The 15,696-nt window shown below is 44.2% G+C and overlaps 1 protein-coding gene across 1 annotated transcript; it reads right to left on the bottom strand.

The window, feature by feature from the left end:
* Positions 1–429: 429 nt before the first annotated feature.
* On the bottom strand, positions 430–12,495 carry LOC113406769 (amine sulfotransferase-like). Its single transcript, XM_026653429.2, has 3 exons — positions 12,350–12,495; positions 7,923–8,103; positions 430–674 (listed from the first exon to the last, which is right to left on the bottom strand). Exons 1-3 carry the CDS (start codon positions 12,356–12,358, stop codon positions 550–552), a joined length of 315 nt encoding a protein of 104 aa, XP_026509214.1. The 5' UTR covers positions 12,359–12,495; the 3' UTR covers positions 430–549.
* Between the last annotated feature and the right edge of the window lie 3,201 nt (positions 12,496–15,696).

Genomic DNA, 15,696 nt, shown 5'->3' with positions numbered 1-15,696 from the left:
TGTATCTTTAAAGGGACAAATGAACCTTAATATCTCTCTGAATGGTCCAGGAAAGGGCTAGATATTGGAAAGCAGTTTGGGGAAAATTCAGGACCGGGAGTGTGTTTGGGTCACCGCTGCACGAGGTAATTGGGTGACCGAGACTACAGTGGGGCTGTTGTGTTGTAGGCAGGCGGATGGGGTCAGAGCACTGAACCAGGGCTGCAGAGCAGACACTCAGGATACTGCATGTTTGGCTGCTGGCTGTTGGTGTCCAGGCTGTCAGCCACAGCCTCAGGGCAGTTAAGACACCCAGGTTTATAGGACATGTGGGGAAACAACCCCTGACTGGCCTGGATTGCACCCCAGAACATGACAGTATGTAACACATTTTCATAGCTTAGAACTGGGGTACTATGGTGATGTGCAAATGCGTGTAAGAAGTAAACATTTTTGCAGGTTTAAAATCTTTAATTTGCACAGAATGATGGATTTTTATGAACACTGGAGACAAAAACGTATTTTCATTCTCTTTAGCGCGCTTTCACCTCTTTCCATCTGGAAACCAGCCTATATGTCGTCATTAATATCCCAGCTGAACGTGGAAGACAGGTCTTTCATTTTCTCCTTAAAAACATTGTCAAACCTTTCGCTCTGTGCCACAGTCATTGTGTTCTTCCAGTCTCCAACGGTCCCTGGGGCAGGAGACACAGAAGTGGAATTGGTAGTTAGATGCTCTGCTGCCACTTGGACATTTTATTATAATAGGAATATCGCTTGTGCAGGTAAGAGGCTGTGAATGCTGCTAGTTGGGTGCAGTTCCTTTTCTCCTCCGTTCTTTCCTCTCTCATCTCCCCAGAACGTAGCTCTTAGGGCTTTGGTGGTACATTTCCAGTCCTGAAGGTGTGGGCAAACTACAGTAAAAAACACCCTCCTGTTTTGTAAATTGGAGTTGTACATCTCATCTATCCTTCGTGGCGCTAGAAATGTACCCATTGGTGTCCATTTGATTAGCTGGGCAAATGTTTTATTGATGTGACATGCACGTTACAGATGTCAGCAGCCTTATCAGAGAGTGCTGCCCCTCTGATAAAACACATGCCACTGGCAAAAACTGTGACTGTGTTTTGTGGAATACAGCTGTGCCCCTGGGGAAAACCATAATGACCCAAATTTATTCTCGGTTTAACTTTGACTGCAGTGTAACTAATTTGACCCAGTATTTCTAGACAATGTCACTAATTCTGTTTTAGGAACCAGTCGTTTTATACATCTCAGTTATCATCTTCCTGTACTGATTTATTTTGTTGCAATTTTTAGAAGAAAAAATGGCAACAGGAAATAGTTACTGTTAAGAGAAATATGAGCTTCTCTGATCATTCTTTTCAGGCAATGCTGCACTAAACGGTAGGCAGTGGTTTTCTACCGTTTCCATACCACAGTGCCTACTACCATCTAGCTGGGTCCCCCGTCTATTCAACAGCAGGCTTTGGGTGGAACTGGTTATACACAGGGTAACTCCACTATCTTCATAGGGTCCCGGTCCCACAGCAGAGGGAGGCAGTGTGAGCTTGTTGCAGAGCTGCTGCGCAGGGGTGGGGAACCTCCTGGCGCCCCAGCCTCTAAAATCATCCATGCTGCACCTTCTGCATGACTATGTGTTAGCTGAGGGGTGCATGGGAATTGGGGGCTCCTGCTGCCGGTGATAGGCATCTCAGGTACTTAAAGCCATGGCCTGGAGTAGGGAAGCACTTTACTGCAGAGTCTGCAGCTGCCTAGGGCCGGCGTTGAGGATTGAGACAGAGTCCCTAATGCTGCTGTTGCAAGGTTCAAGCATGCTCAGCCTTGGAATTGCCACCCTCCTGCAGCTAGTAGGTGCAGCTGTCTAAGGCTGGCCTCTGGCAATTGGTCCGATGGCTGTAGCCAGGGAAGCCACAGGTTCCTCTCTGATTACGGGGGGCCATTAGAGCTAGGAGCGTATAAACTGGAGTTAACCTCAAGGAACAGAGCTCAGCAGTAGGAAAGGAATATCAAGAGGAGCAGGGAAAGAGGAAGCAGGTCAGGCTTGCAGGGGGAGAATAGGACCTGCTGGCTGGAGAGCACGTCCAAGATAGAAGGGAAACAAGCATGGGGAGAGGTGGTGGTGACCACATAGTGGAATAGCATGTAGATGGGAGCAGAGGGAGAAAGAAGGCTGGTGACTTCAGGTTCCAAGGGGCTAAGTGCTCACTTATCCAGGGTTGGGGAAATGGTGTTTGCAAGTGGCTTGCTCAAATGGCAGGAAGGGTGCTGGGGAAGGGATTTGTCAGAACTGATCAGGCATCTGCTGGCTGTGGAACTTTATTGAGCTGAGGCCAGAGCCACGTACAGTGACTGGTGAAATAGGGTGGTACTGGAGACATGGCTATAGAATGTCTGAATGAGGAAGGAGATAAATCTGTGGGGAGTTTCCCTGTTCACTATGAAAGTTCTGCTCACTGTGAACACTAGTAAACCCACATGGGTATAGCTCAGTGAGAAAAACTGAGGGCTGAGAAAGCTGTGTATGGCAATACACATAGTTTTGCAGAGGTGCGTGATCAAAATGAAAAATGTCTCTGAGATTCAGTACCAGGTATACCATGGCACCAATGGCACCGCCACATCAGGCCCTCACTCGGAAGGGACCCAAAACAACGATTACACGGGGGCCTACAAATATGTTTGGCTCTTGGCCCACAAAAGGTTAATCCAGCCCTGTTCAGCAGTATCAGAAGACCACAAACCCCTGACATCTATTCACAGCTCTCCCATATAAGGACTACAACATGAAAAATACCCCTCTCCTCTCAGCCACAAGAATTGTCCCTTAGATTTTATTTCTTTGGCTAATTTCATACTCTAAATAACCCCTGGAAGCTGTAGAGAGAAAATCAGTTCCGATGCCCACCGTGTGTGAAGTTTCTCAGAAGCACTAAACAGAAATGCTTTTAGTTTTCTCTAATGTTCACATTTTAATTTCTTGAAGATGACCCTTCCCTTTTACAAGTGGCACAAAATGAATGTTACCCAGGGCCGGCTCTACACACCAGCTAAGGAAGCAGGTGCCTGGGGTGGCAAATCTGAAGGGGCGGCACTCGTCCGTTCTTGGGGCGGCACTCTGACTCGCTGGCAGTTCGGTGGCAGCTTTTTCATTTTTCCTTCTTCGGCAGCACTGCTGCGGCCACTTTTTTTTTTTTTTTTGCTTCGCCGCTTGGGGCGGCAAAAAAGGTAGAGCTGGTCCTGATGTTACCCTCCAAGAGAGCTTATTGAACATTTTCATTTTTAAAAAATATTGACACTTTTTTCTCACAGATCAAAAGGAAGCTGCACTACTTTGCTCAGCAAACATTTAAGATATTGCATTGAGCAAAGTAGTACAGCTCTCTTTTAATCTGTGAGACGTGGTGTCTGAAACATTGGCCTGGTCTACACTAGGAGTTTATCTCGAATTTAGCAGCATTAAACCGAATTAACCCTGCACCCGTCCACACAACGAAGCCCTTTACTTCGACATAAAGGGCTCTTAATATTGATATCTGTACTCCTCCCCGACGAGGGGAGTAGCGCTGAAATCGGTATTGCCATTTCGGATTAGGGTTAGTGTGGCTGCAATTCGAAGGTATTGGCCTCCGGGAGCTATCCCACAGTGCACCATTGTGACTGCTCTGGACAGCAATCTGAACTCGGATGCACTGGCCAGGTAGACAGGAAAAGCCCCGCGAACTTTTGAATTTCATTTCCTGTTTGCCCAGCGTGGAGAGCACAGGTGACCATGCAGAGCTCATCAGCACAGGTAACCATGCAGTCCGAGAATCGAAAAAGAGCACCAGCATGGACCGTACGGGAGGTACTGGATCTGATCGCTATATAGGGAGAGGATTCAGTGCTAGCAGAACTACGTTCCAAAAGACGAAATGCCAAAACTTTTGAAAAAATCTCCAAGGGCATGATGGAGAGAGGCCACAATAGGGACTCACTACAGTGCTGCATGAAAGTTAAGGAGCTCAGACAAGCCTACCAGAAAACCAAAGAAGCAAACGGAAGGTCCGGGGCAGAGCCGCAGACATGCCGCTTCTATGCTGAGCTGCATGCAGTTCTAGGGGGTGCCGCCACCACTACCCCACCTCTGACCGTGGATTCCGAGGAGGGGGTAATCTCAGCCATGCCTGTGGATTCTGCGGACAGGGAAGATGAGGAGGAGGAGGAGGAGGAGGAGGAGGAAGAGCTCGCAGAGAGCACACAGCACTCCATTCTCCCTAACAGCCAGGATCTTTTTCTCAGCCTGACAGAAGTACCCTCCCAACCCCCAGACAATGAGGCCATGGAAGGGACCTCTGGTGAGTGTACCTTTGTAAATATAAAACATGGTTTAAAAGCAAGCATTTTTTAATGATTAATTTGCCCTGAGGACTTGGGATGCATTCGCGGCCAGTACAGCTACTGGAAAAGTCTGTTAACGTGTCTGGGGATGGAGCGGAAATCCTCCAGGGACATCTCCATGAAGCTCTCCTGGAGGTACTCCAAAAGCCTTTCCACAAGGTTTCTGGGCAGTGCAGCCTTATTCCGTCCTCCATGGTAGGACACTTGACCACGCCATGCTAGTAGCAAGTAATCTGGTATCATTGCATGACAAAGCCTGGCAGCGTATGGTCCCGGTGTTTGCTGACATTCAAGCAACATCCGTTCTTTATCTCGCTGTGTTATCCTCAGGAGAGTGATATCGTTCATGGTAACCTGGTTGAAATACAGGAATTTAATTAAGGGGACAGAACCCCGTTCCTACTGGGCTGTTTGCCTGTGGCTGAAAAGAAATCCTTCCCTGCAGTTAGCCAAGCGGGGGGGCGGGGAGGGGGATCATTGGCGCTGAGCTTTTCGCGTTTGGCTAGCAGGGATCTTCCCTGATACCAGCCACGCGGTGAGGGGGAGGGATAAAGCGATCATCCCAGAGAATTGGATTGGGGGGGGTAGTTTGGTTTCTGCTGCTGCACGTTAACAGGAAAACCGCAGCACTCAACGGGCTTTGCTTGGTATGTGGGAAAGCAGGGTGCTGCTTTTCTGAAGGCTACAGAAGCCGAAAGACAATGGCTTACCATGGCCGCATGCAAGCCAAATTCTGTTGCCCAGACCTGCGTCTGTGCTCTCTAACACCAAAGCCGCAGGCACTCAATATTAAGATGCAAAATGTGACCTTGTACCAAAATCACATGTGCTATGTAATGTGAATAGTGTTGTTCACCGTGAAAGAGTATAAGCATTGTTCTGTAAAATGTATCTTTTTAAATATTTCTCTCTCTTTTTTCCCTCCCTCCCGCAGCTGCAAATTTTTCAAGCCTCCCTCCTCCGTCCCGAAGGCTATCTGAGATAAGGAGGTGGAAAAAAAGGACGAGAGATGAAATGTTCTCGGAAACCATGGAATCGACCCACAATGAAAGAGCTCATCTGAATGAGTGGAAGGACGCAGTTTCAAAGTACAGGAAAGAGGCCAGTGAACGTGAGGACAGGAGGGACCAACATGAGGACATAAGGGACCAACTTGAGGAAAGAAGGGACCAACGTGAGGAGAGGAGAGACGCTCGAGATGAGAGGTGGCGGCAGGAAGATCAGAGGAGGCAGGATGCAACTCTGGGGCTGCTGCGTGAGCAAACGGACATGCTCCGGCGTCTGGTGGAGCTTCAGGAACGACAGCAGGATCACAGACTGCCGCTGCAGCCCCTGTATAACCACCCTCCCCCCTCACCATGTTCCATAGCTTCCTCACCCAGACGTGTAAGAATGCAGGGAGGGAGGCTCCGTGCACCCTCCCACTCCACCCCAGTGGACAGCCCAACCAAAAGGCTGTCATTATTTTAAACTTTTTAGTGGCCTTTTCCTTCCCTCATATCCTCCTCCCAAATCCCACCCGGGGCTACCTTGTCAGTTCTCTCCCTCTTTTTATAATCAATTAATAAAGAATAAATGATTTTTAAACGATAGTGACTTTATTTCCTTTGAAAGCAAGCTGTGATCGAAGGGGGAGGGTGGGTTGCTTACAGAGAATGAGTCAAGGGAGCGGGTTTTCATCAATGAGAAACAAACAGAACTTTCACACCGTAGCCTGGCCAGTCATGAAACTGGTTTTCAAAGCTTCTCTGATGCGCAGCACTTCCTGGTGTGCTCTTCTAAGCGCCCTGGTGTCTGGCTGCACGTAATCAGCGGCCAGGTGATTTGCCTCAGCCTCCCACCCCTCCATAAAGGTCTCCCCCTTACTCTCACAGAGATTGTGGCACACACAACAAGCAGCAATAACAATGGGAATATTGGTTTGACTGAGGTCTGAGCGAGTCAGTAACGTGCGCCAGCATCCCTTTAAATGTCCAAAGGCACATTCTACCACCATTCTGCACTTGCTCAGCCTGTAGTTGAAAAGCTCCTGACTACTGTCCAGGCTGCCTGTGTATGGCTTCATGAGCCATGGCATTAAGGGGTAGGCTGGGTCCCCAAGAATAACTATTGGCATTTCAACATCCCCAACGGTTATTTTCTGGTCTGGGAAGTAAATCCCTTCCTGCAGCCGTTTAAACAGAGTAGTGTTCCTGAAGACACGAGCGTCATGAACCCTTCCCGGCCAGCCCACGTTGATGTTGGTGAAACGTCCCTTTCGATCCACCAGTGCTTGCAGCACCATTGAAAAGTACCCCTTGCGGTTTATATACTGACTGCCCTGGTGCTCCGGTGCCAAGATAGGGATATGGGTTCCATCTATCGCTCCACCACAGTTAGGGAATCCCATTGCAGCAAAGCCATCCACTATGACCTGCACATTTTCCAGAGTCACTACCTTTGGTAGCAGCACCTCAGTGATTGCTTTGGCTACTTGTATCACAGCAGCCCCCACAGTAGATTTGCCCACTCCAAATTGATTCCCGACTGACCGGTAGTTGTCTGGCCTTTCAAGCTTCCACAGGGCTATCGCCACTCGCTTCTCAACTGTGAGGGCTGCTCTCATCTTGGTATTCTGGCAAGTCAGGGCAGGGGAAAGCAAGTCACAAAGTTCTATGAAAGTGCCCTTACGCATGCGAAAGTTTCGCAGCCACTGGGAATCATCCCAGACCTGCAACACTATGTGATCCCACCAGTCTGTGCTTGTTTCCCGGGCTCAGAATTGGCATTCCACGACTAAACCTGCCCCATTAACAACATGATCTCCAAAGCGCTGGGGCCCGTGGTTTGAGAGAATTCTGTGTCCATGTCCATGTCCTCATCACTCTCGTCACCGCGCTGCAGTCGCCGCCTCCTCCTCGCCTGGTTTTTCTGGTCCTGGTTCAGCATAAACTGCACGAGAATGCGCAAGGTGTTTACAATGTTCATGATTGCTGTCTTGAGCTGAGCGGGCTCCATGCTTGACGTGGTATGGTGAACGCAGTGCAGTGTTCACCCAGGAAAAAAGGCTCGAAACGGTTGTCTGCCGTTGCTTTCATGGAGGGAGGGGTGAGGCTGTACACAGAACCACCAGCGACAATGTTTTTTGCCCCATCAGGCATTGGGATCTCAACCCAGAATTCCAATGGGTGGGGGAGGCTGCGGGAACTATGGGATAGCTATGGGATAGCTACCCACAGTGCAACGCTCCGGAAGTCGATGCTAGCCTCCGTACATGGACACACACTGCCGAATTAATGTGCTTAGTATGGCCGCGTGCACTCGACTTCATACAATCTCTTTCCAAAAATCGGTTTCTGTAAAATCGGAATAATCCCGTAGTGTAGACATACCCATTGTTACACAGTGATACAACCTCACTCAGCTGTCTTAGTGACCCAAAGCCAATTGTTTCCTGGGGACAGAAAGTTGTGATTGGAAGTCCTAGGCAGCTAGCTTCAACACGTCCTGTGCCAGGATCTGCAGGATTAAATATTTATTAGATTTGGCTGCTTCTGCCTCACCTTTCCGAAGAAAATGTCCTTTGCCTTGTTCCAGGAGATTGCTTTGCATGGAATCATAGTTTGCCCTGGGATCAGTTTTCATTTTATCAAATGTAGCCTTTTCCACAACAGTGTCCAGCTCCTTTTCATTTAGCTGCTTTCCTAAGAATTTGCAGATTTTCAGCACAGCGCCTCTGAGATCCTGAAATGAACATTATTTCAAAGTAACAGTTTCCCAAATTAGAAAAATAAAATAACTAAATAAATAAAATAATAGAGTGAAGGATAATGGGATACTTAAATAAAGGGAAACTGAGCATAGGGATATAACACTAAAGCATAAAGGTGATTTCTTATTTGGAACCTTCAGTTTTTTAACTTCAGCTTTTAAACAGCATTTAAAAGAGAACTGGATAAATTCATGGAGGTTAAATCCGTTAATGGCTATTAGCCAGGATGGGTAAGGAATGGTGTCCCTAGCCTCTGTTTGTCACAGGGTGGAGATGGATGGCAGGAGAGCGATCACTTGATCATTGCCTGTTAGGTTCATTCCCTCTGGGGCAGCTGGCATTGGCCACTGTCGGAAAACAGGACACTGGGCTAGATGGACCTTTGGTCTGACCCAGTATGGCCGTTCTTATGTTCTTATTTAATTTAACAAAGAGAAGGTTAAGAGGTGACTTGATTACAGACTATAACTACCTACATGGGGAACAAATATTTATTAATGGGCTCTTCAGTCTAGCAAAGAAAATTATAACACAATCCAAGGGCTGGAAGTTGAAGCTAAACAAATTCAGACTAGAAATAAGGTTTACATTTTTAAGAGTGAGGGTAATTAACCATTGGAACAATATTCCAGGGGGTCATGGTGGATTCTCCATCACTGACAATTTTTGAATCAAGATTGGATATTTTTCTAAAAGATCTTCTGTAGAAATTATTTTGGGGAAGTTCTGCGGTCTGTGTTATACAGGAGGTGAGACAAGATGATCACAATGGTCCCTTCTGGCCTTGGAATCTATGAATATATATATCAGGAGTTGGACCTCTTAATGGGAAGGGTCTTTCCTCGCTTTGTTAATCAGCCTTACTGCTACTATCAACATGCTTCCTGCTGAAGTCAGCAGAGAGGATGCTGCTGCATCACTACCTATTTAGCTAAGAGGTGCACTCAGATACTCCAGACCTTGTTTATAAAGTGTGACTAAAATCAGTTTAAAATTGATTTATTTCAACCAGAACAAACCCATGTACGGACACTCAAAGTAGTTTAAATCTGACTTCTGCTAAGCTAGGTGAAGTTGTTAAGGAGTTAAAAGCTAGCTGAGGTGGTAGAAAAGTGAAAAACTAGTTTCTAAAAAAAATTGGAATTTTGAAGAGTTCTGTACTTTTCAAAGATTTCACATAGATATCTTTATTGAAAACAACAAAATAGTTATCAATATATTTTATTTACTAAAAACCTAGTTTTGAATAAAAAGGGAATTGTGGGCGGCGGAAAACACTATGTTGGGTACATAAGATCGGGGAATAAGTGGGTAACCAAACAATTAGTAAGTCAAAATATAAAATTTCAACAACAAATTAATAAATTAATAGTACAGCAACTATTGGCAGTTGCCATAGGGTGACGGACAGCAGTAAAGGTAAACTTGCAGTTAACTCATTGGGCAGGGGACCTGGTAACATGGGTGGGGGGTGGCTTCAAAAAACTAACATGGGAAAAAATGTGTGTCGGTATTCAAAATGCTCAGTTAATAATGTTAATAAATATTATAAAAAAGCTTGGTCAAAACAATGGTCTTCAGTATTAAATCAAAAGGCTAACCCATATTTATCCACAATTGCAAAAACATACCCAGCTACCTAAAAAATAACATCCCCCACCTGTAAAAAAAGTTCTTGAGTAATTGTTACTATAATACCATGGAAAGAAAATGCAAATAAGGTGGTCCCCTTAAACCCTGTGGAAGTAACTAGGAAAGGAGAAGCGCATTGGGAGCCACTAGGAAATAGGTGCGGGATGGGGGTGGGGGTGGAATGGGGTAAATTAAACTGTCATCACATTAAGCAGTTGTATATCAAAAATATATATATATAAATGTGCCCCCGTCCTATAACTATGAAGAAGCAAAACAAATGGCCTATTGCAAAGGGGGGGCATTTAGAGGTAATGTATATGGGGTACGGTGTATTCTGTTAAAAATGTATGCAATCCTGCAATATAACACTAGAAGGCAAAATCCTTCCAGTATATAACCAAATATAAACTTCTATACACTGACACCTAAACTATGGTGCACCAGTGAATCAGTAAACTTAATAGTTGTAAACAATCAAACCAGCACCTACTACCCCATGCCGTACCAAGTAGTTAAATTGGTTTAAACAATACCATATTTCACTGTAAATATTCAATAAACACACAATATAAACAAAAGTACACAAAAATTACAAAAGCAACTTGCTGCAAGCGCCAACAGTTGAACACACTTACAATACACACTACAAAATGGCACTGACAAAATTTTAACCCTATCAAAAAAGAAAAAGCAGTGTTTTTGGTGGTGGCCAAAATGTTGGACCATACTGCAGTGGTCAGAACTCTCAGTGTTGCTGTAAATTATCATAGCAGCTGGTGTATTGTTAACTGTATTTGTGTCACGTTGGATATAAAAACAATCAAGGGGGGCACAACCCCCTAACAAACAGCCACTAATTATAACCTATAAGTAATGTAGTAAGCCCTCCCCCTCAGTGTACTAAACAACCCGAACCCAACCTTCTCGGGCCCACTATAATAAAAAGTCTAAAACACTAATTAAAATAGATGTGGTATGCCCATACAAAAAAAGGTGCAAGGCATGGTACTACACAAGGTGCAGTAAAACAAATAAAGCATCAACACCTTCCACCTTAATGCCAGGCCCTATCAAAAAGTGTGTCGCCATATGTTCTATGCTTTCCAGAAATACATGGGCAGAAAAATCCCAAAAGAAAGAAAGGGGTAGAGTGTTAGGATATAGATATTCAAGCCTGTCTGTAAAGGCCTATACTTTAAGAATTTAGGTATATGTTTATCATTTAGCTAGTTATAGAGGTATAAAAGAAAGAATCTGTGTAAGGGCCTTCTCTCACTGTGACAGTCTGAGGCTCTGTTCTTAGGCCAATGCCTTTGGCTAAGAGGCAGCCATGAGCTGGAAAGCCTGTGGTCACATGCTCACATTCCAAACTAGCCATATTGAAATAAGGCAATCTGGGGCTGTTAGGAAGGTGATCCAATCGATCACCTCCAGAGAAAGGAAAGAGCCTAGAAAATGTAAAGGAAATTTAGTTTGATAGTTTTCTGTCTGGTAAGAACTCACTTATCAATAAACACAGCTGGGAAACCCTTATGTCTGTATAGATGTAGTTGTAAAATCCTCACTTCAGTATTGTTTTGTCATTATAGTTCCCACTTTGCTATGCTTATTTGCATGGTCTTTGTCTGGTTCTGTAATTGTTTCTGTCTGCTGTATAATTAATTTTGCTGGGTGTAAACTAATTAAGGTGGTGGGAGATAATTGGTTAGTTAATCATGTTACAATATGTTAGGATTGGTTAGGTAAATTTTAGTAGAATGTTTGGTTAAGGTATAGCTAAGAATATTACTATATATATTATGGGCAAACAGGAAGTAAGTTGGGATTCCAAAATAAGGAAAAAGGAACTTGGATTTAAGCTTGCTGGAAGTTCACCCCAATAAACATCAAATTGTTTGCACCTTCAGACTTCAGGTATTGTTGCTCTCTGTTCATGCAAGAAGGACCAGGGAAGTGGGAGAGTAAAGGAATAAGCTCTCTAACAGTTATTAATATATTTTATTTACTAAAAACCTAGTTTTGAATAGTCAGTGCAACAAAATATCATTTTTCACAAAAAATTACAAGGAGATCTTCAGTTCTAAAAGCAGTTTGAGAATTTCTAAAATGTAACAAAATCTCTCCTTTCCCCTTAGGATGCCTGGTGGGATGGGTTGTGTAGCTGCCATCCTGCTAGTCAGGAAAGGAAATGAAGTAAAGCAAGATTATTATCTTTTCTAACTGTACTCACATCCAGCAGATATTCTTCATTAGGAAGCAAATGGCACCTTTTGTAACTAAGTGAATTAGGCTCCTATGTGCTATTGAATGTCAATGGGAGTTAAGCGGCTAACTTACTTTGGTGCTTCTGAACATCTCACACTACGGTTCTGATTCTTCCACCCTTACTCACACTGAGAAGTACTTTTTCAAGTACTCGCATTGAAATCAATGAGAACAATGTACCTTATTCTGTGAAATGAACACGAGTCTTCACAGAGTAAAGAACAGCTCAATGTGAGTAAGGGTAGCAAAATTAGACTGAAAAATGGAGGCATTTTATTTACTGTTTCTTTCAGATATAAAGTCATTGACTGGTCTCACCTTCTTCATTTCCTCATAGGTAAGGAAGAGAATATTGAACTCTTCCCTGTGGGTGGACCAGCCTCTGACGTGATCAAACCAGGAGCTAGATGCTACTTATTAAGGAGAAAAATTATAGAAATAAATGTTAATGATCTCAAACAGAAAAACCATTCAATTATTGACATTTTTGCATCCTAATACTCTCACAAGCATAGCTGCAGAATCAATGGAGCAGACTTCCTTTTTTCAGCTTCTCTTCCATCTGCTGTTGGGACAATATTTGGACTCACAGAGATTTTATTCCAGTTCCTGTTTTTATTCACAGCCTTATCCTGGATTATCTTTCGCCTTAAACATGAGATAAAGGCCAAGCCAAGTCCATCTTCTAATGTCGGGATCTGAGGACAAGTTTTGTTTTTTTCCCCACAGACAGACCGTTACACAATAACTAATACACTTTGTACTGTTACCTCTAGAGCATGGGTAGGCACTCTTTGGCACACAGCCCATCAGGGTAAAGCCACTGGTGGGCCAGGGTGGTTTGTTTATCTGGAGCGTCCGCAGGCACGGAGCCCCGCACCTCCCACTGGCTGCGGTTTGCCGTTCCCGGACAATGAGAGCTGTGGGAAGCAGTGGCTAGCACGTCCCTCGGCCCATGCCGCTTTCCGCAGCTCCCATTGGCTGGGAACGGCAAACCACAGCCAGTGGGAGCTGCGGAGTTCCGTGCCTGCAGACGCTCCAGATAAACAAACCGGCCCAGCCCACCAGCGTCTTTACCCTAACAGGCTGCGTGCCAAAGGTTGCAGACCCCTGCTCTAGAATCCACTGGCACCATAGAATGGTTCTTGCAGCCAACACAACATATTTGCACTTTTATGTCTATATTACTTATAGATAATATTTTTCATTGCTTTTGATGGATTAGTGATCACAAACCTAGAATTAAATTGATAGATTCATAGATTAATAGATTCTCTGGCCAGAAGGAACCATTGTGGTCATCTAGTCTGATTTCCTGTATAACGCCCCGCAGCTCCCACTGGCCAATGGGAACTGTGGGAAGCCTCACGCTAGCCACTGCTTCCCACCGCTCTGTATGACTTCCTGGCCATAAAACTTCTCCCAAATAATTCCTAAACATATCTTTTAGAATAACATCCAATTCTGATTTAAAAATTGTCATTGATCGAGAATCCACCATGACACTTGGTAAATTGTTACAGTGGCTAATTACTCTCACAGTTAAACATTTATGCCTTATTTCCAGTCTAAATTTGTCTAGGTTCAACTGCCAACCATTGAATTGTATTATACCTTTCTCTGCTAGATTGTTCCCCATATAGGTACTTATAGATTGTAATCAAGTCATCCTTAAACTTCTCTTTGTTAGGATAAACAGACTGAACTCCTTGAGTCTATTGCTATAAGGCACATTATCTACTCCTTTAATCATTCTCATGGCTCTTCTCTGAGCCCTTTCCAATTTATCTGCATCCTTCTTCAATTGTGGGCACCAGATCTGGACACAGTATTCCAGCAGTGGTCACACCAGTGCCAAATACAGAGGCAAAATAATCATGTCAATGTTGATGCCCAGGGTGAAACTAATCTCTTCCATTCCTCTCTGTCATTTGATACTACTTCCATCTACTCGATGGTGTTATGATCAACTATTCTGACCTCGCTGTGAAGGGTTCTTTTTAAGGTCTCTGGGCACCATCATTTCCTAACCCAGTTGGTTTCCACTTGACAGCTTCATGTGGGACTCTGTGTGTTGGCATCTGAAGTGCATGCCCCATATGCAGTATGTCCAATACTTCCTTCTAATTCTAGTGGAAATAAGCTGCTGGCTGGTGATTTCTCAGATATATTTATTGGTGATGACGTCTCTCCATCCAATGTCCGGAATCTTTGCAGGCACTTATTTTCGAAGGCATCTAATTTTCTGTTTAACATTTTAGTAGATCTTTAGCTATCACAGCCATACGTTATCACGGAGACTTTTGAGCTGAAAATTCTCAGTTTTGCTTTGGTGCTGTATATCTTTGATGTCCATGTGTTGTTGAGTTTAGTGAATTAGGTGGATGCTTTTCTTAACCTTGATGGCATATTATTCTTGATGTTCCTGTTGGCTAGAATGGTGCTGCCTAGTCACGTCATCTGTCCAAGATGCAAGGGCACATCAAGCTACAGATGACAGGAGCAACCAAAATCTTTGCATTGCCAAACTAAAATTAAAACTGGGAAAGACCAACTTTAAACAGAAAGCGGCAAAGAAATCAATAATATGAAAACAAAAGTGTGCTCTGAGAAATTCCAACGCGAACTATGGAACAGATTTGGGGTGCTGACAGAGGCAGAGGAAGGTGAGATAGAGATTGGACCCGAAGAAAACTGCACAGTGCTCTGAGACAACGTGATTCAAGCTGCAGCACTCATAGCCTGGTATCAGCACACACACAGAGCAAGGACTGGATAAGCCAAGAGACCTTGCATCTCAACAAGGAAAGAAAAGAACCGAAAGGAAAACTCCTGAATGCTAAGACAAACGAAATATTGGAAAAAGCAAAGGAAAAGTACAAGAAAGCAGACAACGCAGTGAAAAGTGTGGACATTTCAAACAGGAAATGGGCCAAGAAAAAGCCAAGATGAAAAAAGGCTTACAACTGAGGTGTAACAGAAAGACAGATGGGCAGAGCATTTCAGACAAGTCCTCAACAGACTCAGTCCCAGCTCAACACCAGATAGTGATGAAACATGTGAACATAATCTACTTGGCATTAACATGAATGCAACAGAGATGTCAGCAATACAGGATGCAATTAAGAAGCTGAAAAACAACAAAATGGCAGGTGATGATCAAATAGCAGCAGAAAAGCTAAAAGAACTTGACCCCACTACCCTTATAAAACTGACAGAACTGTTCTAAGTTCAGGAAGAAGAGACTCCTCCTGACAAGTCAAAACATGGAATCGTTGGCAGATTACCTCAAAAGGGTGATCTCACTGACGGCAATAACTGGAGGGGAGTCACACTACTCTCTGTTGTAGGGCAAATCATCTGTAGTGTGATTCTACACAGGACAAAAGAGGCAGTGGATTCAAAGCTTAGGGGAGAAGAGGCTGGATTCAGGCCCAAAAGATCCTATGCAGATGAGATAGTCTCACTAATTATCATAATAGAAGAATGTGTAGAATTTATTTTACTATGTACTTAAATTATCAGTGTGCCATAAGCTGCCTTAGTGAGAATGTTGCATTGTCAGAGATTTTAAGAGAGAACTCAGGAGCTAGATAGGTTACAGCTGAGTGTTTTGGCTCTTTGGAAGGTATAAGTAGTGGTTTGGAATTGCCGGATAGGCATAA

The sequence above is a fragment of the Terrapene carolina genome, unplaced genomic scaffold, assembly GCF_002925995.2.
Source record: "Terrapene carolina triunguis isolate 2854851 unplaced genomic scaffold, T_m_triunguis-2.0 Scaffold42, whole genome shotgun sequence".
NCBI lineage: Eukaryota > Metazoa > Chordata > Testudines > Emydidae > Terrapene > Terrapene triunguis.
This window is presented reverse-complemented; position numbering and strand designations above follow the sequence as displayed.

What these genes read in the sequence shown, in the direction of transcription:
- LOC113406769 (XM_026653429.2), bottom strand. An exon ending in AGGACATTTTCTTCGGAAAG is followed by an intron (nt 675 to 7,922) that starts GTGAGGCAGAAG and finishes CTCCTGCCCCAG; the next exon opens with GGACCGTTGGAGACTGGAAG.